We start from the raw sequence: 23,835 nt of genomic DNA, 5'->3' as shown, positions 1-23,835 counted from the left end.
TAAAACTGTATCACAAATGTGCTCATTATTTCAGTTTACTCTTAAGACTGGAATTTGAATTTTAAATCCATTCCTTGAATTGAGTTAGTGCAGGCTGTCACTTCAGCAATTCTCTGCAGATTCAGAAAGAAGCGAAGTGAATGCAGCCCGGCAGATATAATTGCAAACACGACAGAAAGCTGCAGGATAAATCTGCCAACCACATACAAATAGTGTGGTTTTGTTAACAGCTCCTGTTTTCTGATTTGAGTAAAAGATCACCCGCTGTATATCGGGAATTCATAAACTACTTCTTTTTATGAGAAGAGGAATAAGATAACAGAATTGAAAAAAAACCTCTTTGAATATGGTAATATATGACTTAATTTATATAATACATTATAAAGTAGTATGCATTGGTTTTAAGCTACTGCTTAAGCTCTAAAATATAAGGATTTAACACAATCATTATTACCATTTCCCACTATATTTAGCATCTATTAAGGGAAGCAGGGAATAGCATGAGTGTGCTTCACTGACACTGATTATTAAGAATGCTGCAGAGAGGTCTGGGTGACAGGTTGTTGGGTTCTTCTGAAGTGCAGAGGTGCTGCTAGTCTTGACCCAAGTGGCAGACCCACCAAAATAGAATTTTAGGCTGCGAAAGATTATTATATGGAAGAAGCAAGTGCAGGTACCTAAAGCGTTCATCTTCAACAAGTACTAGTGCTGGAAGACTACCATCGTATTTAATTTATAGGAATGCACTTTGTGTAACACATGAATTTTAGCTCAGATGAAGCTGCTAAAATGCAAGTCCTGTGCAATTATTAATACATAGTTTAAGTGAGCTATACAGTAACTACCCTTCAAGCGGTTCTTAAAAGCAATCAACACATATATGCTTAAAGAAAGAAATGTAGATGTTTGTATATTGAGTACAATTCAGAAGCAAGGTAGAGAAATTCTTTTTCATTTGTCTTTTAACCACTTTAGTGTTGCAAGGTGGCTTTAGCTTTTTATCTTTCTTTAAAGGATACCTTTCTGACCTCAGTATTTGTGTGTGTTTAATTACAATGATGTCAGAAATAACTAGAAACGTTGCTGTGCTCAATTATGTGGATTATGGATTTCCTCAAAGGTCTTCTGATCCCAAATTGGGAAAACTTTAAGCTTACATGTAGAACTTTTGCTAAAGATACAGGGAAGTATACTGCATATGGCAGTGGAAACGCAGGTACTTTTTTTTGCTATAAATTGATCCATCATTTTTTTATATTGGCAATAAAAACTTTGTGGTAACCTCATCCTAAGCAGGAAGGTACTTTTAAAGTCACCACTTTGAGATTTAATTGAATTTGGTCTATCTTTTATCTCTGAGAGTCTGCAGTACTGCAGACTTCTGGATAGGGGCTACATATTCATGGCATTGTGCTGTGAGTATTGGCAGCATCGTCAACAGAATCCACAAATAACAATTGTAACTAGAATCTGGTCACGAAATCGCATCTGAGCCAATCTTTTGCCAGCACTAAATTATTTCTTACAGCATATTTCCTGATAATTATATTGTAGAATATCACATTGGCTTGCCCTGTATGTTCATTAATTGCTTTGGCTTGCTTATGAATTTTAACAAAACTTCTGTTTTTTAATCTGCTGTAGTCACCACCCCCATGCTATGCAAAGGTTATTTGCTGAAATTCAGTGGATGATAAAAGTAGCAGAGCTCCAATTATTTTGGTAGACACACAGAATTGTAAGTAATATAAATAAAATATGTAATGGAAGGGAGAAGGAAGGGATCTATGGAGTTTTATCTGTGGAAAATTCATAATTTATTTTAAAACAAAGCTGGCTTTTTATTTAATATTCTCAGAACAATTTTCTACTTATTACTAGTTTTGAAGATTATACTGTTACCTCTAATTTCCACCTTAAGGTTGGGAGATTAAATCAACTGTTTAAAATCAGAATTTGTCTGAAAATTTACTTGTTTGGACTAAAAGATCTGAGTTCAACACTGTCTGAATTGTGCTTTAGTTTGGTGCTTTAAGGAGTAGAATAATTAAATCCTATGTCTAAGGAAAGGCATCAAATTGAAATATAGTTTGACGTGGACTTATAATGGGTAATTAGTTTTTTTTTCAGCTGACTTCAGAAAACAATTTGCTTTGTAGCCCATTTTGTGGCAGTAATTTAACGCAGACAGGAAAATAATCAGCCTAAGTAGCAATGTTATGTATCCGACCATTTTCACAGACTTATGTATGCTCCCTAATGTAAGACTGTGAAACACGTATAACCTAACTCTTGATATAGATATAATGTATGACATGAGGCAGTAACGTGGAAATGATATGCATAAATACAGAATAAGGTTGCATTCTATTGCAGTGCACTGTTTTATGTTATTTATTTATTCATAATATCATTTATTGCTTTGGCAGTTTTATGTGCCCTGTATCAGAAGCTGAAGAGGAGGCAGACCTAAGAGAAGAGCTAGTCAGAACTGATTTCCCAATGTGAAGATACTAATTTTTGTCCAGTAATACTCTAGACTCCTACCACTCGCTCTTGACTAATTATGACACAGTTTAATAACTGTTCATGCTTGGGAAGATTTACATTTTCCTGATACATTTGAGTTCTGAAATGTTGTTGCAATTTGTAAACCAACAATTGGAGTTATGAATTGTACGGCAAAATTTTCCCGTTTGTACTCAGGCTTTTATTAACAACTGAATTCTTCCCTTCCTCCTCACTATTCAAAAGTATCACAAAGTAAATTTATGGTTTTCATTTCTGTACTTTACTAATCATAGAATCATTAAGGTTGGAAAAGTCCACTAAGATATCTAGTCCAACCGTCAGCCCATCCCCACCATGCCCACTGACCATGTCCCTCAGTGCCACATCTGCCCGTTTCTTGAACACCTCTGGGGACAGTGACTCCACACCTCCCTGGGCAGCCTGTGCCAATGCCTCACCACTCTTCCTGAGAAGGAATTGTCACCATCCCCAGAGTTGTTCAAGAAGAGGTTAAATGTGGCACCAGGGGACATGGGCATGGTGGGCATGGGTCGATGGTTGGACTGTGATATCTTAGAGGTCTTTTTCCAAACTTAATGATTCTATGGGTATTGCACAGTTGTGTAGCTATAGAAATAACAAGCAATGCTGTCATCAGTTTGCTGCTGGGATAATTTAGCAAGGCAGTTAGGTGTCTGCTTCCCAGCACAAAGGAGCCTTATTCCTTCATTACTCAGTAGATCCAGTGATGCCTTTTGTTTGTACATCAGTGCTTATTTACAAAATTGGCAGAGAACGTGTCCTTAATAAATTGCTGTGAGTTGTCCACTCCTTTGTGAGAAAACGAAATTTGACTAATCTTTCGCGTGACGAGTTTCCATGCCAGATTAGAAGATGTGGAGATGAACTGTCAAGTGGTACCAGTTCAGCTGTGCCTTGTGGGAGCGTGTGGGGCTACAGAGCCATCAGCCTGCTGTCTTGTGCTGCTGACAGCAGTGGGAAAGAAAGAGTCTCTTGTGTGTGCAGCCAAGTGCTTGTGCAGTCGTGCAAGGCCACAAAGAATGCAGCAACTGTATGCTCCCCGTGCTGGGGCAGTGAGGCTGACTCAGTGGGAGATGGAGCAGAATAGAATAGCTCAGCTGGAAGGGACCTTCAGAGATCAAATCTAAGTGCAAGTGCCTGCAGCGAGGGAGATCATTCAGAAATTTGGTGTGGGGAGAGAGGAAGGGAAGGGATCACTAAAGAACTGAAAACTGAAAATTTGAAAGGCTTAGTAATCTTTGTAGTTAAAAACAATTTTTTCTACCCTTTTGCTTATTATTATTATTGTTCAAATAATTTCTAGGAGATCATTGACAAACAGGACCTACATGCAGTTTGTTACTTTAATGATGTGGCAATTTAACCAGTAATACCCATCACTTATAAATTCTGTTGGTAATGAATAAAGGCTTTTTCTAGTGCATCAGACATCGAGACTTTCATGGGATTTTATTGGGTTTTGATGTTATTCTTCAAGAAAACTTTCAGATTCTTGGAAAGTGCTTCTGAATTAACTGATTATGCTTTTTGCAGTGCTGTTCAAAAGATGAACTCTCTTGGCTATTAAATTAGAATCATAGAATCATAGAATGGCCTGGGTTGAAAAGGACCTCAAAGATCATTGAGTTTCAACCCCCCTGCTGAGTGCAGGATCACCAACCACTAGACCAGGCTGCCCAGAGCCACATCCAGTCTGGCCTTGAATATCTCCAGGAATGGGGCATCCACAACCTCCTTGGGCAACCTGTTCCGGTGTGTCACCACCCTCTGAGTGAAAAACTTCCTCCTAATATCTAACCTAAACCTCCCCTGTCTCAGTTTAAAACTATTCCCCTTTGTCCTGTCGCTATCCGCCCTCATGAACAATCATTCCCCCTCCTGTTCATACGCTCCCTTCAGGTACTGGTAGGCAGAAATTAGTTCCTATGGTGTGTACTGTAAGCTTAGACTTGAGGTGGCGAGGGGATGTCTCCAAAAAGGTGTTGACTGGAGCAAGATATTCCATTAGGTAAACTTAATGATTCAGATAAAACTTCTGAATTTAAAATGGCATCTTTGAAGTCTTTAAGCAAAAATGAGATCAAATATAACCTAATTGTTTTGCATCAGACTGCTCTTATGTTAACTGCAACGACAGAGGAAGGCAGGTGGGTTTCAGTTTCTGTTTCCACTGTTGTAGTCTTCCCTGGTAAGGATTTTTTTTTCCACACCCGCACAGATTTGGTATTGGTCTAAACTGGAGGGTTTTAGTGTCCTTGCCATAGACAACTATGGTGATACGTGTCGGAATTCTTTAAAAATATTAAGACTGAATAGGAACTTTTCATTTTTTTTCTTCTCTCCGTGAAGGATTTCACACAGTGCTTCTTTTTTTAGTCCCTTTTATGAAGGATTTTGTTGAGTTATTTATTTATCTGATCTGTAGAGCAGAAAAAGGGAGCCTTGCTACTTAGATGAGCTGCTGTGTTTTCAGAAGCTGCAGACGATGCATACAAAGGAAGGAAGTCTCATTTGGCATCAAAGTGGTCCAGTTACTTTTGATATGAAAAACATAAGTTTTCTTTGATAAGAAAAACGTAAGTTAGAGCCCTAAGAATTGAACTAAAATAAATCTGAAAAAGTATCTGTTTAAAAGCTGCTTTTCAAGGGTTCACTTTGTAACCTGTCTTTTTAGTTGGGCTCAGAAATGGAAAAACTATTTTGAAGTATTAGATACCTACTAATAAAACAGGTGTATTTTTAATTTTTTTTTTTATACTACCTCCTCCCTGTTAATCAGAGTGAGATATCTAAATTTCTTGAAAACTAAAAGGTAAGTCTTCCAGATCAAAGTCTCTGTGCCTTTCACAAGGTGCAGCAGTAAGGAAGGAATACTTAGGGATATTTCACTTGTATGGTCAAATAAACATGGAGCGGAGTTAGGATTCTTACATTTGGAAATAGCTAGATTTCTAAAATAGCAACGTACATGAAGTATGCAACAGTGTGAAAAATCTTCATTTAAAAAGCTTTAAAACTGCTGTGTGTGTTTAAAGAAACTTTGCTTCATGTCACTAGTGCTGTACAGGGTGCTTTAACAGAAAAAAAAAAAGGTTATTTGTGTTAGTAAAGTCATTTTCTCTTGAAGCTATTCATAGAGTCATAGTATTGTTTGAGTTGGAAGAGACCATTAAAGGCCATCTATTCCAACCCCCTGCAATGAACAGGGACACTTACAGCTAGATCGGGTGCTCAGAGCCCTGTCCAGCCTGACCTTGAGTGTTTCTAAGGACGAGGCATCCACCACCCCTCTGGGCAATCTGTTCCAGTGCCTCACCACCCCCAATGCAAAAAACTTCTTCCTTATATTGAATCTAAATCTCAATCTCTCTTTCAGTTTGAAACCATTTCCACTCTCCTATCAGAACAGACACTGCTAAAGAGTCTGTTCCCTTCTTACAGTCCCCCTTTAGATACTGAAAGGCTGCCCTCAGGTCTCCCCAGAGCCTGCTGTTATTCAGGCTAAACAGCCCCAGCTCTCTCAGCCTGTCCTCACAGGAGAGGTGTTCCATCCCTTGGATCATTTTTGTGGCCCTCCTCTGGATGCACTCCAACAGGTCCATGTCTCTCCTGTACTGAGGACTCCACATCTGGATGCAGTGCTCCAGGTGAGGTCTCACCAGTGCAGAGCAGAGGGGCAGGAGCACCTTCCTTGACCTGCTGGCCAAGCTGATTTTTATTCAGTCTGTTCTGATTTAGAAGGTTTAATATTAAAGTAATTATATTTTCTTACTTAAAATGTGAGTTTTATTGTGTTTAAAAAATGAAATCCCAGAGGTTTCTGTGTACCATTGTAATAACGATCTGAAGTTGACAGTTCTTGTTTTACTCCCTACAGCGTGTTGCTACTGGAAATGATTACTTGTAAGAACCTATAGAAAAATGATTTTGTGCCAAGATAAGCCTAGAGTAATGTGAATTTTTTCTTTGTTTTCAGTCCAGAGGAGCTTCCTGTCCATGATGCAGCAATAGAAAAAGTAAGTTCAGTGTCGTCCAGTTTTTTTACCTAAGAAGTAAACTTTTAAAGATTTATGACTTTTTAATATAAATTATTGTGAAATTAAGAGATGAAATGTTTTAGTGGTTTGCATTCCCAAAGAAACATGTTCCAAGTCCCAGAAGGACTGTGTTCGTTGAGGCCGTGTTAACAAACACATGGATCCCTTGGGGGCCCATGCAATAGTGTAATTAATTACTCATTGCTGTGAGGTACAGGCTTTCCTCACCCATCACATGACCCTGTAAAGCAAATAGGGCTATTTAACAGATCACACCCAGTTCTGCCCCAAAAGGAACCCAGATGGCAGGCACATGTCTGGGGTGAGACAACCTGTTTGTATCACAAATTGTCACCAGCTGCACTGGGTGGATTCAGTGTCCGGGTGAGGTGGTACCTTTGGTGCTGAGGCATCTGCTGCCTTCCCCTGACAAGTGCAGCATGCTTTTCTCCTGTGGTAAATGGTGACAGATAACCTGGCTGTCACTCGCTGCAGTATGATGAGCTCCATTGTAATGCCGAGTTGACAAGGCAGGTGTGTTCTACAACTGTAAGACATGCCAGCAGCCAGTGCAGGCCCTTGTTCAAAAAGCCTCCTGCTATTGGAGGATGGTGGAGGACAAGTTTAGGAGCTGATGTTTTAATAATGCTAAAAGCTTTTACTAAAACCACTAGAACTGAATTTCTATTTGTATTGGCCAAGATGTGCTCCTTTCAATACTATTGGCCTTTTCTGTCTGACTCTTTTTGTCTCCAAGACTTGATCAGTTCCATACTGATCTTCTGTATCATCAGAAAACTCTTGAAATATTTAAAACTGTAAGCTTACAGTTCTCTCTCTTGACTGCACAAATCAGTAGAGTGCATGGAAGAGGGATGGAGTGACTCGTCTTAAGGATGCTCAGCCTCCTAATACTAAGAGCAGTGTTTCTAATACGAATTATTTCCCCCTCCACAGAAACTAAGGAATCAGTACATGGCTAGCGAGAAGGCTTTCTCATAAAAGAAGTGAACTTCTGAGTGTCTGTTTTGCATCAGTTCAGATGTATATTTCTGCATTCTCTGCCTGAAGTAGTTGCATTCTCCTGCCATGTTCCATTACATTTAATAACGTAGCAAGCCTATATATAATTTCATTTCCATCCGGTGGACGCAGCAGGGTAGCAAGCCTATGAGCATAAACATTAGACAGCTTGCAGTTATTATGGTATATGTGTTTTGGAGCTCTGTTTCACTGTGACTATGTAGTAAACTTAAATTATTGCATGCAAATGGTGTCTCAGGTCTTTGTCCCATACTTTATTCATGCTGTCTCAGACAAAATCTCAGCGTAGAAACTGTATGTATTGAATCAACGTTAAATTGCAAATCTAGTTTACTTTTATAATCATACAGTAATGCTCCTGCATTCGACTCCTGGTTATACTCCTGATGATATCCTGACCTCTGCTGGTTTGAGGTTTATCTGTCTTCTGTCTGTGGTGATCGAGTCTTTGCTGTTTTCAGGACACCATTCACAGAATAATCAAAGTGTCATGTTAATGCAGGCTAACACTAGAAGCTTTCTGGGCAATATCTTTTAAAGTCACTTATTTAGCAGAATTATATATTCTTCCCTTTTAACTTAACTATGAATTAAGAAAAAAAGGTTCTTCAGTCACGCCTTGATGTAGTTTACAGCTTATGTTAAGCATTGGATATGCTTGTGAATTTGGAGTCTGTTTTCGTACACATTCTAGTGTAAAGCTCAAGCAGGGTTTGCACAGGTATCTTTGCACTCATGTTTTGTGTGCAGTGCTTCTGGCCTGGGCATTATTACTGAGACTGCAGAGTACTTCGATGGTTTGTTTACCATGCTGGACATTTGATAACTTAAATGCATCATGCTACTGTCCATACATTATGAACTGCATATGAATCGCACAGTGCATCTGAGATAAAACTGAAGGAGTAAAGATGATCCAGAGGAGAAATGGGGACAGGAAACTGACATCAGGAAACTTGGAGTCTGTGTCAGGCTGGTTTTGTCTGAGGCTTCTGCTAAGGCATTGCTCTAAGCCTCAGCTGTAGCACGCTTACTGTCTGTGAAGGTAGAGCACTGCACACAAGGTGGATACCTGCCAGCAGAGCTTCATGCTGCTTGCTTTCAGTAGCGCATTATTTACTGACACTAGAGTGAGAGGCCTTCTCTTTTTCAGTAAAGGACTCTGTTACTCCCAATGGCAGAAATGCTTCAAAGTGTAAAAAATAGTCAGAAGACTGATAAATGGATTTTTTTTTTGTGACAACTATATGGAATTTGTCTAAAAGAGCAGTAGCAGCATTCCTCTGCTCTGCAATGAGCTGCTTCTGATCTGTGCATGCTTCCAGTGTTGCACCTGTTAGACATGAAAGTGAACATAATTCCAACTGAAAAAAAGAGTGAAAAATTTTCAACAACTGCACAGAGAAATAATTGCTGTTTCGACTGCAGTAGCTTCACATGAGAACTGGGATAAATTGACACAGAAGACATAAAAGCTTGAACAAACATACAATTGAAGTGAGCTTCTGGCTCAGAAGACCAAATATCTTGAAAGTAGATCAAACATACAAATAAAAAGACTTCAGAGGGGATGGGGTTTCATTTTTCTTAGCAATTATCTGAAAAACCTGTTGAGGGCAGAGACCTTTTCTAACTTAATAGCAGTGTTATTCCAGCAGAATAAACTATTCCTAGAGAACATCTGCCTCTGAGATGTTGAAAATGTTTGGTTTTTAAGGGGGTTCTATGTGGGAAGGAGAATCAGAAACAAGAATGTGAAACCTATGAAATTTGGGAAGCGGTAGTTTATCTACTGTTTCCTTCTAACCTAACTTAAGAAAGTATTTTAAAAATATATTTATACATACGTACACATATATATTTAAAAACTATTTTAGAAATTGCCAAATACAGCACGGAACCTGAACAAGAACATGGCAGTTGATTGTGACATGAAGAGTTGGATAAGTGAGGTTAAGATAGGGGTAGCACTTCCCAATAACCTAGGCTTCCGTCAGATGGATTGAATTCAAAATAACTTTTCAAGAAACAGCAACAACAACCAGACCCAACCCCTTCTTTCCTGTACACTTTGTGGACTCAATCACGGTTGGAATGGATCTAAGCAGCCATCGAGCTGCACTTCTGTCAGTGCCAGGCGTTGTGCTCCTGAATTAAACAATTCCTATGCTTATCTTGTTGTCAAGAAAGAATGCATAAAATCTGATGAAGAGTAAAAGCTAGAAGCAGAATTACAGTTCACTTGAGACAATAAGTAACAATTTCCATTGTTATTTTCCCCACCACTTCAGATACAGTTGTATGCTTATTTTAGGGTACATAGTGCATTTTTAATTTGGGCCTTTTAAGAAGGGGTGGTTTGTACTGCTGCTGGAAAGCAGTAGCTAATTGTGTCTAGGGCAAGTCTGGTTAAAGACGGCCATCTTTGCAGAGTCAGCTAACTTAAAATGTTTGCAGCAGAAATTATTTGCCTGAAAAATCACTTAGTATGAAAACAGATCAAAATCATTTTCGTATTTGCAAAAAAAAAATGCGTAGAGAAGAAACTTCTATAAATGTTACACTTAAAATGTCCTCCCAAGCAGCCAGCCAAAGAGCTGAGGAAACTCATTGTCAGTACGGTGGAAGGAGTTGTATTTTGTAAGAGGAGCCTAAGTAACTGATGTTACTGTTACTGTTGCTGTTTGTAGGTAGGAACAGAAGTTGATGGTACTTCATTAATTTTTTTCTCAATGTTTTTAGAAATACATGAAATAAATAATTTAAAATGTGTTCATCTTGAAAATATTAACAGATTCTAATTTCTTTTCAGCAAAAACACCTTGAAATTGAAAGAACCACAAAATGGCTTAAGATGCTGAAAAGCTGGGAAAAATACAAGAATACTGAAAAGGTGAAGTTATGCATGCTTTTTCATTAGTTATCACTTTCAAATGAATGGGCAATCTTAAATTAGGCTGTCTTATTTTCTGATCAGAAAAAATACACGTGGAAAGAGAAATGATTGTTTTCTTCCAAAATGCTATAATACATTAAACAAACAAGTGAAAAAACATCCAACAAAACAAAACAGTCCCCCACCCTCCCCAAAAAGCAAAAACAAACAGTGGGCAAATGCAAGGAATTCTGAAGGACAGTACCCTTTATTCATAGTAATAACTGTGTGTTGTGTTGTGTTGTTCACTGCAAGTTTGGGTCACACAGTGAATTGTGTTCATACGACAGCAGAATAATTTTTGGAGCAGATGAAGCATTCGACCTGCTCGGCTTCTCTTGCAGATAGCTTGTGTTGCTGGAAGTTGTGTTTGATTACACTTCGAGAACGGGAAGGAGGGAAAAAGAGAAAACCTTTGTAAGCTTAAAAAGTGGGAGTATATTTAAATGGGGATAGCTGAGTTGTGCAGGAATCATCAGTTCCCTTTTGGAGATTATGAATTTTAACTTTCGGGTCTTTTTTCAATTCATTTATTTGCTGGATATTGTTGTAATTAATATTTAAATTTAAAGTTATTCTTTTGAGGCACTGGTGCCATCTTATTAAGATCTGAGGATTTTTTTTTTATTATTAATCTTCTATGGTTTCTGGGTTTTTTTTAATGCTTTTGCTACCTAAGTTTACTGATGAACAGCCTAGGATGGCTTGCAGTCACTGTTCCATGGAAACTGCCTTGAATAACTCTCCAAGGAAACTGATTAGTCATAACATGGGGCAGATAGTTTGATGTTTAAATTATCATGCTTTTGCCAGCAAAGATATCTTTAGAATATTGCAGAATGCGTGGTTTCTTTGCTAAAAGGAGAGTTTCATTGAGTAAGTTTTCAAGTAAGAAGTACAGGAAGCTGTTCTGTGCCTCATCCTCCATGGGATAAGTCTCTCTTTTTTTTTTTTTCCTGTAAATAATATGCAACACCCTTCATAGTCTTTAAGAGAAGCCCTTTTTTGATGGTATGAATGGGATCTACTTTTTAATAGAATACCTTCTGGCTTGATGGGCTTTTGTCTTGAGATCAGTATGGAAGAATCGTTCAGGGATAAATCCCCGAAATATGCTTGTAGCTACATAACCACTTCTAACAGTGCTACAACGTTTCTTGATTTAAAGAAGTAAATAGATGAAATGATTTTCTATGTGAAGCTACAGGTGTTTTTTTAAAGTAAATAAATTAACTTAACCTACTTGAACAGCAGGTAATGGTCGGGGGGTAACACAGAAGTTGGGCAATGTTAGGTATGCCGTTAAACACTGAGTGCTTTTACTCACTTTGAAAGGTAAGTGGGGACTGTGCACAGTTTCTTTGCTGTAAATGTAGTCTTGGTCATCTTAAATCTGTTTGGTAGTGAAAATGTGGAGGAATTTTGTTTGGGAAAAAACTTGCTGGAGAAGCTGTATTCCCACCACTGTGCTCTGAGGAGGTTTTCATAATACTTCCTATTCTGGCTGTTTAGAGGTTAATGCACAAGAAAAGGGGTTCCCAGAATCAAATTTTCTTCTTCTTAGTGGGGCTTGAAACTTGGATTTTGTTGAGGGGATTCTGGTGATGCATTCTGGTGATGCTGATCTTCCTCTGTTTTGCTGAGGACAACTGTTGCACATCCCAGGTCACTGCTTGGATGAGTGTCCTACAGAGTTATCTTGCTCCCTTACACCCCTTTGTTTCACTAAGTTATTCTTTGCAAAATGGAAAGACTGCAATGGGAGAGATTGAGATGAGGATATTTGTTAGAATGATAAGCAGAGAAATAGGAGATACTAGAATTGAAACAGAAAGAAATTTACTTGTCCCCTACTCATGATGTCTGCAATCCTGCCTTTGTTTTTGGGGATAGTAAATTTCTTGTACTTTGCTTTTCTTAAACATACCAAAAGCAGTTATTGCTGTCTTTCAGGGTATCACTTTTTAAATCTAAAGCAAATGCATAAAGAAGTAACTTTTTTTTTTCCCAAAGCTTTTCTTATAGTCCTCCTTTCTGTTCATAACACGTCTGGCTTTGTTTCTTTATTGAGGTGACTGACTGATCCGAAGATATGTTCACAAATCAAAGGGATGCTCAAAAAAACCTGTAGAATAGCAACCTAGTTTGCAGTGAGTATGTCAAATACCACCTTTCAGGAAACACAGCAGCTCTGTGTTGTCTAAGCAGCAGTGGTCTTCCTCTCCAGCTGCCAGTGACATCAGTCCGTTGTCCATTGATTTAACTGAATGATTCTCTTCACCAAGCGTGTGGAAGGTAAAGCAGATCAGCTGAGCAGAAAGAGCTTCAGTTCATGTAACAAATTATAGACTGAGCTATAAATAGTGGCAGGAATAATTCAGTATGTTCATAAAGGGTATAAACTTTGCTGGAGGCTAGGAATTTTCACTGGTCGTTGGGCCTTGGTGGAGCACATGAGACTTTAAAAACAAGGATGTTTTTGTTATTTTCTTGCATCAGAACATTAACAATATAGAATCAAACCCCTCCTCCTAGCCAGCATGCAGAGGAAAATCATTTTTCATTATTTGCTGCTCCTCTTTATGGAAAGTGGTGTTCTTGTGATTATATAAAATTCGCAAATGAAGACAGTTTTTACTTTTTTGTGTTGGAAGAATACAGCAATTTCCAGCCCCATTTTTTGAAGAGCAGAAGCACTAAGTTGCAAGAACAATTCCTGACTCTTGCTTTCTGTCTTCACTTGATTGGATAAAGTGGTTAATACTAGAGAAGCAAATTACTGAAAAATATGAACAGCCTTTCTTTGAAGGATTCACTTCACCTGGCATTCCCGTGGTTTCTGTGCAGTCAGACTGCTCCTGAAATCACTGCTGTTTGGAAACAGCACTGAAAGGAACATTGCTGCAACAACGAAAACAACAGTAATAATGTTGTAGAGTTACAGATGATAATTGTAATGCTGGCTTGGTTTTGGAAAATGACATACTTGAGGGAGGGAGAGACAGAGAAAATAATGGTCTCAAGGATGGAGCAGGTATTACAAAGTATAGGACTTCAGGAAGCCCTTTTGTAATGGGCCTTCATAACATACAACCATGATAGTTCGGGCTTGAAGGAACCTGTTTATACTGGACATGTACATATATAAATGAATCCGTGTCTTTGATTACATTATCCAAAGCTGTCATATACCTAACTGCAAAATACAGTTTTCTTTGAATTCTCTTTTGCAGAGCTGCCTAGAGCTGCTTCCTTAATTCTTTCCATCTTAACTTTGCAAGGAGAATTAATGAGAAGACATTTGCACACTGGTGTGTTTGTATGTGTGTGTGAGATGCTTCAATTTACATCTTCCCTTAATCTTTATTGCAGAAGAATATCTCAGGAGAAGTGGGAACTCTGGGGACTTCATCTTGCTTTCTCACTAGAACTTCTATGCTTTAAACTTTCATAACAAAAAAGTAGGGGGAGGGCAGCAGCCTATGGCCACGAGGAACTGGAGAAAGACTGAACCAGAAAAATGTCAGTCTGTACCAACTTTAAGCAGTGAATTATATGTAATGAAAGAAGACATAATGGAAGTAAGCACATGCTCATCTTCATAACTGTGTAAGCTCTTTGCTTCCTATGTGATTATTTACGCATCTTTTCAGTGGAGTGATCATAATTCTTACAGACACCAGCCTCTGAAATGTGGACCTGTCCTCGTGTCTTTGTTTTGACAAATATCAATCACACAAAGCTTTCGTCTCCCCATCAGTCATTTCTTATGCAGGAAGTGTCAGAGAGTAGCAAAGTTTGTCTTTCATTGTGGTGTTTCTCTAGTTTATGCTTTTATTTTCTATTTGTATTCTACTGCTTAATAGCCCAGGGTACTATCATCCACCATGGATATTGAATCTTTCCTGCTTAGTATGATCATAACTTTCATGAAAGATTAAATAAAACTGTTACATTCCCATTTGAGTATTTCCACTAAAGCATTTCTGTCTCTTGCTGTCTACCTTCATCTAGCTGTGACTGACGTCACTTAAATTGAGAGAAAAAGGAAGAATTGAAACGATCAGGGTAGCTGGCAATTTCCAGCTGTTCTGGCATTCACACAGAATATAATAATCAAGTCTCCACTTAGTTTAGAGTCTGAACACAGAGCCCTAATGAAGAACCCTCTTCGCATTCCTCAGATTTTTTTGAATGAGATTTAGCAGCTCTTGAATTTGCACTTTTTCTTCCTTTTATGCAATCCACGGAAGCTGAAGAACCTCTAAAGGCAGCAGCCTTTATAAATATATTTTCTTTTCATTATAAGTATAGTTTCTTGTGGGCCTTCAGATTTTAATTTTAATTTTGATGGTTCTCATCACTGATTCTTTCTGAGGTGGCAGAGTCCCTCTGTGTCATGTGCAGATCTTCCTAACACAACTGAAGAAGTTTTATTTTCAGGAAAGCCAGTTTTCTATCTAGTGGAAGCTAGAAAGCCAGGTCTGCTCTTCAACCTGTACTGTGTGATAGTGGCCTCATTTCTTGGCCAGGAACCAGCTGGATTTATCAACTTTAAAGTTTGGAGAAGGGGCGATTGAAGGTTTTCCAGATTTTTTGCATTGAGGCCGTATTGAACGCTAGATGATAACACCTTCATTATTTGAGGTGATGGCTAAGAATTATTTGGGATATTCCAAGTCTAATACTTGGTTTGTTTTTTTTTTCCTTCTATTTTCTTTGTTAGCTTTGTAAAATTCATTCTGTATATGCTCTAGTTTCACAATGGGAAAAGACAATACACAGGTCCAGTTTCTTTTTGCATGAGAAGCTCCTTTGGAATCAGAGTGACAGATCATCACCATGCGTCCATATGTGTCCTATCTATCAGAATCAGCAACATTAGTGATAATTCTAAGAGTTTATAATGGATGTCTTTAGCTGAATATTAGCTTAGATGTGACAGAGAATTTGAACCCATGTTTTTAAGTTGTGTTCTCATAGTTCTGTCTACTGAGGATGTCTCTTTTTTCCTCAGTGTCCTCTAACGATGGAAACATTCCAGGCTGCACAGCACCACTCCCTGAATGACACTTGTTTTCACTGAACACTTATCTGAATTACGTGATTATATGCTTGTGTTTTGTTTCAAGCTACTATCTTAAGAAAGCCTTAATTTTAGTGAATTTGTTGAAGACTGTTTACTTTTTCTTCTACCTGTAGGGAGATGAAATAAAGTAACTTGCTTAATTTTCTACTTCTTATTTCAGTTATTAATTTGAGAGAACAGAGACTTGATTAGGGTTCTTCAAGTTTCTAGACTTAGCCTGCAGTTCTCAACGTAAGTTAAACTTATATAGAAATAAAAGACAGCAGAGGGCAGTAGTATGGTACTAAGGTATAGACGTTCAATCGGCTAATAAGCAGTTTGTTCATTTGTGTGCTCTTTAACTGTTTGATGACTGAACGATGATGAGAAATGAGTTTTGCTCTGAAACTTGTATTTCCCCCCCCCCTCCAACCCTGAGACACAGTGCAGCTGTGTGGTGTGCTGTTATATAAAAAGCTTATTCACACTTGTTTCCAGCTTGTTTGTGTAATGGAGCCTGTGCCGTGAAAGAGGCTCATCTGGAGTTACATTTCTTATATCTGACAGACAGTGAAGGTCCTTAGCATTGCGCTCTATTGAGTCTCTATTGAGAGCAGGCAGACTCTTCTAACGTTCTGGAGTAACTGAGAGCTTGTTTCCTTGCCTAAATAAAGGAATAGATTGAACAGCAGATGTGGCTGGATACAGATGTGAAAAGGTTTGCAAAAAACTCTGAATGTTCTTTAGACTTGTTCTGCCAGTCCAATAATTCTGATCCCAGCAACTGAAAATGTCACCTTATTTTCTGATTCTTCTCAAAACCACAGTGGGCTTACCAATCTGCTGGTGTCTCAGTGCTTTCCACTCTTTTCAAAGTTATTAATAACAACTCATTTTTCAGTCTTTTCTTTTAAAAGTGCTTCCACCACTCTCTATCTCAGTTTTCACTTGCTGCTTTGAGAACTCTTTTATGTCTGGTTGGTTCAGTCTGAGATATGCAGAAGATGGGAAAACTGGGAAGTCATCTGCAAAACTGATCATTTTTCTCCTTCAGCTTTGTCTCATAAAGCAATGCCCACAGTTTGGGTGGTCTGGATTTGTTCTATTTCAGGAAGAAACTAATGTCATAAAGGCCTATTTTTGGCCTTTAAAGTTTACTCAGCCTTCTCCCAAAATATTCTTTTAGAACAAAACTCTTCTTGAGAATTTCTTCTTCAGCCTATTCTGTTCACTAGCAAGCTGACAGTTGTTGGAGACATTTGGTAATGAGTCAAAAAATGATAATGGTCTGGCAAAAATGCTTGTTATCAGATACGCTATTGTACTGTGGGCCTGAGGAATACAGCTAAATGTCAGTGGGGGCTTGTAACACTCCTTTCAGGTTAGCAGATAAGGTTGGCAAATTTAGCTCATTCTGGTTTCCAACAGACAGGCTAATCTCTTTGCAGAATGACACCACTGCAATTGGTGTTGGTTGGCTTTCAAAAGACTGAATTATCCTTGCTCTCAAGCAGTTACCCTTGTGTCTGGGTTGACGTACACTGAAATCCTCAGTGTGAACTGAAGTCTGGAGGTACATCTATAGGAGTGTGCTTTGTAGCACTGTGGCTTATTCTTCATCCTCGCAGGAAAAAGATGGAGTGATGTTGTTATGCTCCTGCTAGAGGTGCTGCTACTTAAACAATTTTAATAGCATTAAAGAACCAAAGTTTCCTTAAAAGGGCCACACCTCACAACGCTTTCTGTGCGGATGGCCTCCAGGATTGCTCTGCTATGTTGTACAATTGAAAAAGGGACAGAAAAGAGAAGAGTTGTAACCCTACTAGGTTGTGTTTCTCTTAGAGAACCACCAAATAACTTGTGTAAGAGCAAGGCATTCTTAAGTCCAGACATGGATTTTGTCGGGCCTTAAAGATAGCTTCAAAGATCTGATCCATCTGAAACGACATGAGGTGTATACGTATACTGCAGTGGTGTGGGTCACTGATCTTCCAAACGTGAAATAGGAGAAAAAGCTAAAATGATCTTTGAGATGGCTTTTTTGAAGTATTTCTTTGGCTACAAACATAGCTTTTATGGCCATGATAGCTTTGCCATTTGAAATTTTTAAGTTCTAACTTTTATTGTGGATTAAATGCAAAGAACACCTAAGCTGGGTAGGGGTTGTGTGTGTTTTGTCCTTTAAAAAAATCTAGTTGTCTCTGCCATCACAAAAATAATGGCAAAAACAGAACTTCAGAAAGGTGCCCTTTTGTTTTGTGTGTTTCCTTTTTCTTTTTGGTGGTTTTTTTTTTTTGGGGGGGGGGGGGGCAGTTCTCTGAATTTCCTTTTCTCAGCCATGTTTTCAGAAAGGTTACCTTTTCTTTGTGTGTGTCTGAAAAAAGAGTGAGGAAGGGTCAATTGTCTAAGGCTTTGCTTACCTTGGGTCTCTCCTGGCTGCATAAAGCCAAGACTGAACACAACGAGCCTGCCTTTCTCTGTTCAGAAGATCTTCATGCTCCTAAACGCTGCAGCAAAAATAAATGCAAATTGGAAGAGAAGCCGGGGAGACAGTTGTCATTACTCCTGATTTTTCAAATAAACCCAGTGAGAACCAAACCGCTGAATCAAAATGGAAGAGAAGTGACATGTCAGAGGCAAGACTGACATGAGATAGATAGTTTATGTAACTACTCTCGCTTTGCACAGGTACCGAGTTGTCCCTTTCTGACCCATTTCTAATACAAGCTGTGTGTGTCAGAATAGACTGTGTCAGGAACAAGGAGTTTAATTTTAAGTTTCACAGACAAGAATTCTACGTAGTGTTGTAAAGTCATTCTGTAGTCTTAGAAACCATAGCTGGCATGTCTTTTGTGTGTTGTTTTTGTGCAAATACTTTTTCCTAAATGCATTTTAAAACATTTGTTTATTAATTTAGAAATCTGGAGTCTTTAGTTTGACATGTGGCATTTCCTGTGCTTGCGGCGAGCTCACACTCATGATACACATACATATGTGGCAGTTTTACAAGAATTCAGAAATCAGCAGTGCATTTTTGTACTGTTAATATTTAAAGCTTTGCAGTAGTGCTGTTTGCCTATCACCATTCTCATTTATACATTGTAATTATAGTGAGTTATCTGTGGCTTGTCCTGAAACCTTGTGTTGCTAAGAATCCGTTTTTCATGTGTATTACCAAATCTAGAGTTCTCTTTCCAGTACTTTTAGAACAAAAGCTGTGTAGCAAAGGTGATACAATTTTGATAGGCCTTCCTACATACTGAAATCTCGATTTGCAAGCATTGCTTGTGTGTCCATTTTATTCCTGTTCCTTTGCTGATTCCATCAGCGCAGGCATCGCTGGACTCTTACTTCAGAGACTGAGATGGTTTGTCCCAGCAGGTTGTCCCTTTGCCAGGATAATTAACAAAATTACCTTTTTGTCTTTAGCCCATTGTATGTCAACATTTCTTTGATTCAGAACTTTGTGAATTGTGATGCATTTATGTTTTCTTTTCTTTTTACAGTTTCACAGGAGAATTTATAAAGGAATCCCATTGCAGTTCAGAGGGCAAGTTTGGTCTTTACTACTTGATGTCCCTAAAATGAAAGAAGAAATGAAAGACTTGTACAGTGTGAGTTGTTAGAATTTCCACTTAATACTAAAATTAAGAAAAAAAAATTACAAATTACCTTGAACTCCACTGTTCCTTTTTCTTTCTCTTCCATGTATTGGAAAGCACTTTACCAGCTTATCTTTTTGTTCTAGTATTCACGTAATTAATTTGATCTTCTTTCCTCTTCTTTTCCCATTCCCAAATCCTTGTTAAAGCCCCCTTAAAAGCAAAGTGAAACAATTTAAGATTGTTGTGAAACCCCTCTCCTCTGAAATGACAACTCTTCTTTGAGAAATTTCTATTAAGGAAGTGCCACATAAGCTGGATATCAGTACGAGGAATCTGTAGTATTCTTGAGGGGGTGAGGAGTTGTTGCCTTCTCTATCTTGTTAAAGCCAAGAGGGCCTCTGGGAGAGCAAGCTGGCAAACTTTATGCCATATTGTCTCTGAGTTGAAGCATAGATATCTGTTACAAAGTACTGTCATTTAGTTTATTGTATTCTCAGAGGTGTAACTGATACCGAGGTGTTACCCCACCAAAAGCTACAGGCATAAATTGACCATTTGAGCCCATTCCTACTTAGAGTGTAAAAAAAAAAAGCTATGTGTTAAACCTCAGCCCCTGCACACACACTGGATAGCAGCTAAAGCCACTTTTAAATTATTCTGGTTATATTCCTCTAAACTTTTCTCCTCTAACTCTGCTTTTCCTATGGATGTGCTGATTGCCATCTGAGCTCGACTTCAGACCTCAAACAGTAGACTGAGGTTCGTATGCAGGCCAGTAAATTAGGCAGAAGGGGACCTGAGTCTTGTCACATTGTCTTTTCCTTTCAATCTTTCTGCCCTAGGGGATTATAGGAAGGCAGTTTAGCTAACAGAAAGGTAATATAGCGTTGTAGAGTGTTTCATTTTTTCCCCCCTGGAACTGAAATGTTCACTGCCTTTTAAGAAAAAATGTCCAGAGTTTCAAGGAAATGCATTGCTACTTTTTCTTTTTTTTTTTTTTTTTTTTTTAATGGCACTCTTAAGGAGCCAAGACTTTGGGTCTGACCAGACATAGAATCCTGTAAGGTCATGAAAGAAGATCGATGTTGGCATTGATGTTATCTAAATTTTGGTCTCTGTGATCTTCTTCTTGAATTATTTATTGTGCCTTAGTCTGACAAGCTACTCTTTCTGACTATTAGATTTTGTTTAACTTCATAAGGGAGACTAGAGGCAGATCCAAAAAGGATAGAATGAAATTCATGCTGAGTAATGTAGTTGTGGGAAAGAAAACTGAGTATAAGTAGAAGCATTTAAAAATGTTAATTCGTAGTAAGAGATTATTGATGCCATTTAGTGCAAAATGAAGAAGGATCTTTGTAGTTCAAATGTGGTAGTAGAAAGAGTTCCTTCCATCGTAATCCTTGCTTGTTTATTTGCCACAAGCTCATTTAACTGCTCTCCACTTTTCCCATTTCCTGAAGTGATGTTAATACTCGTAATAATTCTCATTTACAAATTGTACACCTTAAAGTTAGAAGGAAGATGCGTGGTTTTGAGGGAGGTAAAACAGCTTCTTGCAGTTCTCGGTGCAGGGCAGTTACCAGTTCTTCATCTTTTAACACTGCTGTTTCCAAGACTCTAGGTGCCCAGTCTAGAGGCTCTCATTATGACCAGGACTCAGGGTACTTCTTTTCCTGTAGTTGCAGCAAATCATAGGCTCTGGGTCCCCATACCATCTTAAAACTTTCTGATCCCTTCTTTTCTGTCTGGAGGACAAATCGCTCTGGATGTTTGTACTTTACATTATACTGAAAGAAGCAAGAAACTGACATTGTGATTAGTGTTATGTTGACTGCTACCAGTTGATTCCTAGATTTACAGGTAATTCCTGATTTTCCTAAAGCTGCAGTTTGTCTTCAACAGACTGAATGGATGTTATTGTTTCATATCTGTCCCTTTGTTTTTTCTTATTTTTTGTCTTAAAACCTTTTGTTTTCTTGCGACTGGAAGCTGTAGAATTCTACCTTTCGACTACCCATGATATTCTACAAAAATGCCTCTCCCAACATAATGTTTTGAAAATATCATATTGAATACAGATACAAGTGTCTCACATACTTGACTTTTAGGGACAGAAGCAAGAATGAATGAGTGAATGTCAAGAGAAAATTACTGTAGATGTAAAAAATAAGATGACAGTCCAACCTGTGCAGGCTTCCTAAAGTATTCATTTGCAAAATTTGACTTGCTTGTAAAACATCAAAGCAAGTAGAGGTATTCTACCATTAAATTGGTTAAAACAGAAAGACAGAGTAAATGACTAGGGAAATGTCCAGAAACGTCCATTATCTATATTTAGATAGTAACTGGCAGCTATGTGACTTTTTCTTCTGCTTTGAGAAAAGACAACAAAAGCATGAAAACTACCCTCAGTCATTTGTGGAAAGTCCAATCTGGAGCTGTTATTCCTGAGCAGTGAGATTCACTTTCTGTCTTTCTCTGCTCATGCACTTACATGAGAAATGGCAATTAGAAATTTGAGATGCTGAAACATAGGGGTCTGGCAGTGAATGTTGTCATAAAAATGTATGCTGTGGGGTTGGTCTTCTAACTTTTATACTCTGCTAATATGCATTTGACTCTCTAGAATTCATATATATATATATCTGTATTTTTGAATGGGTTTCTGAGTTGCCATTTTATACTAAAGACTTCAAATCATGAGATGACAAATACTTTAGTGTAAGTGTGCAGTCAGGTAGGTTTCTCCTGTTTATGGGCTTGAAGTTTTAATCTTTGGTTCTTTATTGTAACTTATGTTTTTTTTTTTTTTAGAAATTGAAGTGTCAAGCACGAGGGTCTTCACCAGATATTAGGCAAATTGATCTCGATGTAAATCGAACATACAGAGATCATATCATGTTTCGAGACAGATATGGTGTTAAGTAAGTAAATTAGAAGTTTTGTTTTGCCTTATAACTTGTTTCTGATCTGCCTCAAACCTCTCTGATTTGTGGAAGAATGTTGAATGTGAGTTCCAGACTTTCAAAGCAGAATTGTCTGTGTGTCATGAAGTGATCAGCATTACTGTTACAAAGCCAAATAGTTACTATCAACCAACCAGTCTACCCTTATTATGAAGTAGTTAGTAACGTTCCAAAGAAAACCATTTCTAAACTGTTCTTGCTCCATTTTTAATAAAATTGTAAATAAGCATGAAAAGCCAATCTAATAGATCAAATTTATTACACAATCATTATATTTTCTTTCAAAACCTAAACTTTTTACATCACTAGCATCTTTTATCTTCTCAAAGGCTTTAGCCTTCCTTTGGATTCCTCCTCTCCTACTTTCTAATTCAGAACCAAATAGAACAATATTTTAGATGTGAGCACTTAGTTACAAATGTAAGCCTTAATGCTTTTGAATGCTTTCAAAATGTTGTTATTTCTACTGTCATTGTATGAACAATATTAGGCAGCTGTCACCTCTAAAAATGCTTAATAATGAAAAATAAGTGGCAGTACAAACAGCAGCACCTCTTGCAAAGAAAAGCTGAGGCAGTGGGGCATGTTCTACCTGGAGAAGAGAAGGCTCCAGGGAGACCTTGTTGAAGCCCTCCAATATTTAAAAGAAGCTTATTAGCCAGATGGAGATTGACTTTTTACATGGTCTGATAGTGATAGGACAGGGGGGAACTGTTTTAAAATAAAAGAGGGGAAGATACCGATGTTAAGAAAAAATTGTTCACTGTGAGGGTGGTGAGTCACGGGCACAGGCTGCCCAGAGAAGCTGTGGATGCCCCATCCCTGGAGGTGCCCAAGGCCAGGCTGGATGGGGCCCTGGGCAGCCTGAGCTGGTGGGGGGCAACCAGCCCACGGCAGGGGTTGGAACTGGAGGAGCTTTTAGGTCCCTTTCAACCTAGGCCGTTCTGTGATTGTCTCTAGTATGCCACATCAGCACCCTGCTGAGATGGAAAGGATAGGGAAAATTTTTAGTCTCTTTTTCTTTCTAAGACATCATCTACAATAGAATACTATTTTCAAAAAGCAATACTCAAAGAATTATGAACTTTAATGTGATAATAAAAGAAACATTTTCTTATATTATTCCTCAAGGTATTTTGCAGACAAATTCTAAGTAGGCATGGGAAATTTCTGTGATGGTTGCAACGCAGGACGGAGTACAAAGCAGAAATTCCCAAAGCTGAGAGCGCTATTCTGTGCAGACACTGTAATTTAGATATGTTTGTGCTGTGCTATCTACATTGGAGCTGATGTGCCTTGCCTCTTAGTAGTACGGACACGGTGCCTTGCAAAAATGGCTGTATTGCATCTGAGCCTCAGCTAGTTTTAACCCACACGTTTTAAGTCTGAGCACAAGCTCACTACCCCATCGGTTTGGGGTTAACACAGACAGAGCCAGCTCCATTCCCTGTGGCTGTATTGTAAGCATATCCTCAGAGTCTACGGAAAAACCTTTGGCTGCATCAATTTCATACTTGGACTAGAATTTGGAATGACTGTACATGCATTATGCATTTCCAGCAATGTGGATGAAAATTGAGAAATCATTCCATATAGCTATGAAATAAAGTCTTCCAGGTAAATC

At 38.3% G+C, this 23,835-nt stretch overlaps 1 protein-coding gene across 6 annotated transcripts in view; it reads left to right on the top strand.

Moving 5' to 3' along the window:
* USP6NL (USP6 N-terminal like) overlaps positions 1–23,835 on the top strand; it is a 116,180-nt gene that overhangs the window by 68,825 nt on the left and 23,520 nt on the right. For all 6 annotated transcript variants that reach the window (XM_021384363.1, XM_021384360.1, XM_021384362.1 and 3 more), the window contains 4 exons: positions 6,530–6,569; positions 10,447–10,527; positions 19,144–19,251; positions 22,060–22,169. In XM_021384363.1, the coding sequence (XP_021240038.1) occupies positions 6,530–6,569; positions 10,447–10,527; positions 19,144–19,251; positions 22,060–22,169 (339 nt within the window). The remainder of the gene's footprint in view (positions 1–6,529; positions 6,570–10,446; positions 10,528–19,143; positions 19,252–22,059; positions 22,170–23,835) is intronic.

This window comes from Numida meleagris, chromosome 1, assembly GCF_002078875.1.
Source record: "Numida meleagris isolate 19003 breed g44 Domestic line chromosome 1, NumMel1.0, whole genome shotgun sequence".
NCBI classification, from domain to species: Eukaryota; Metazoa; Chordata; class Aves; order Galliformes; family Numididae; genus Numida; species Numida meleagris.
This window is presented reverse-complemented; position numbering and strand designations above follow the sequence as displayed.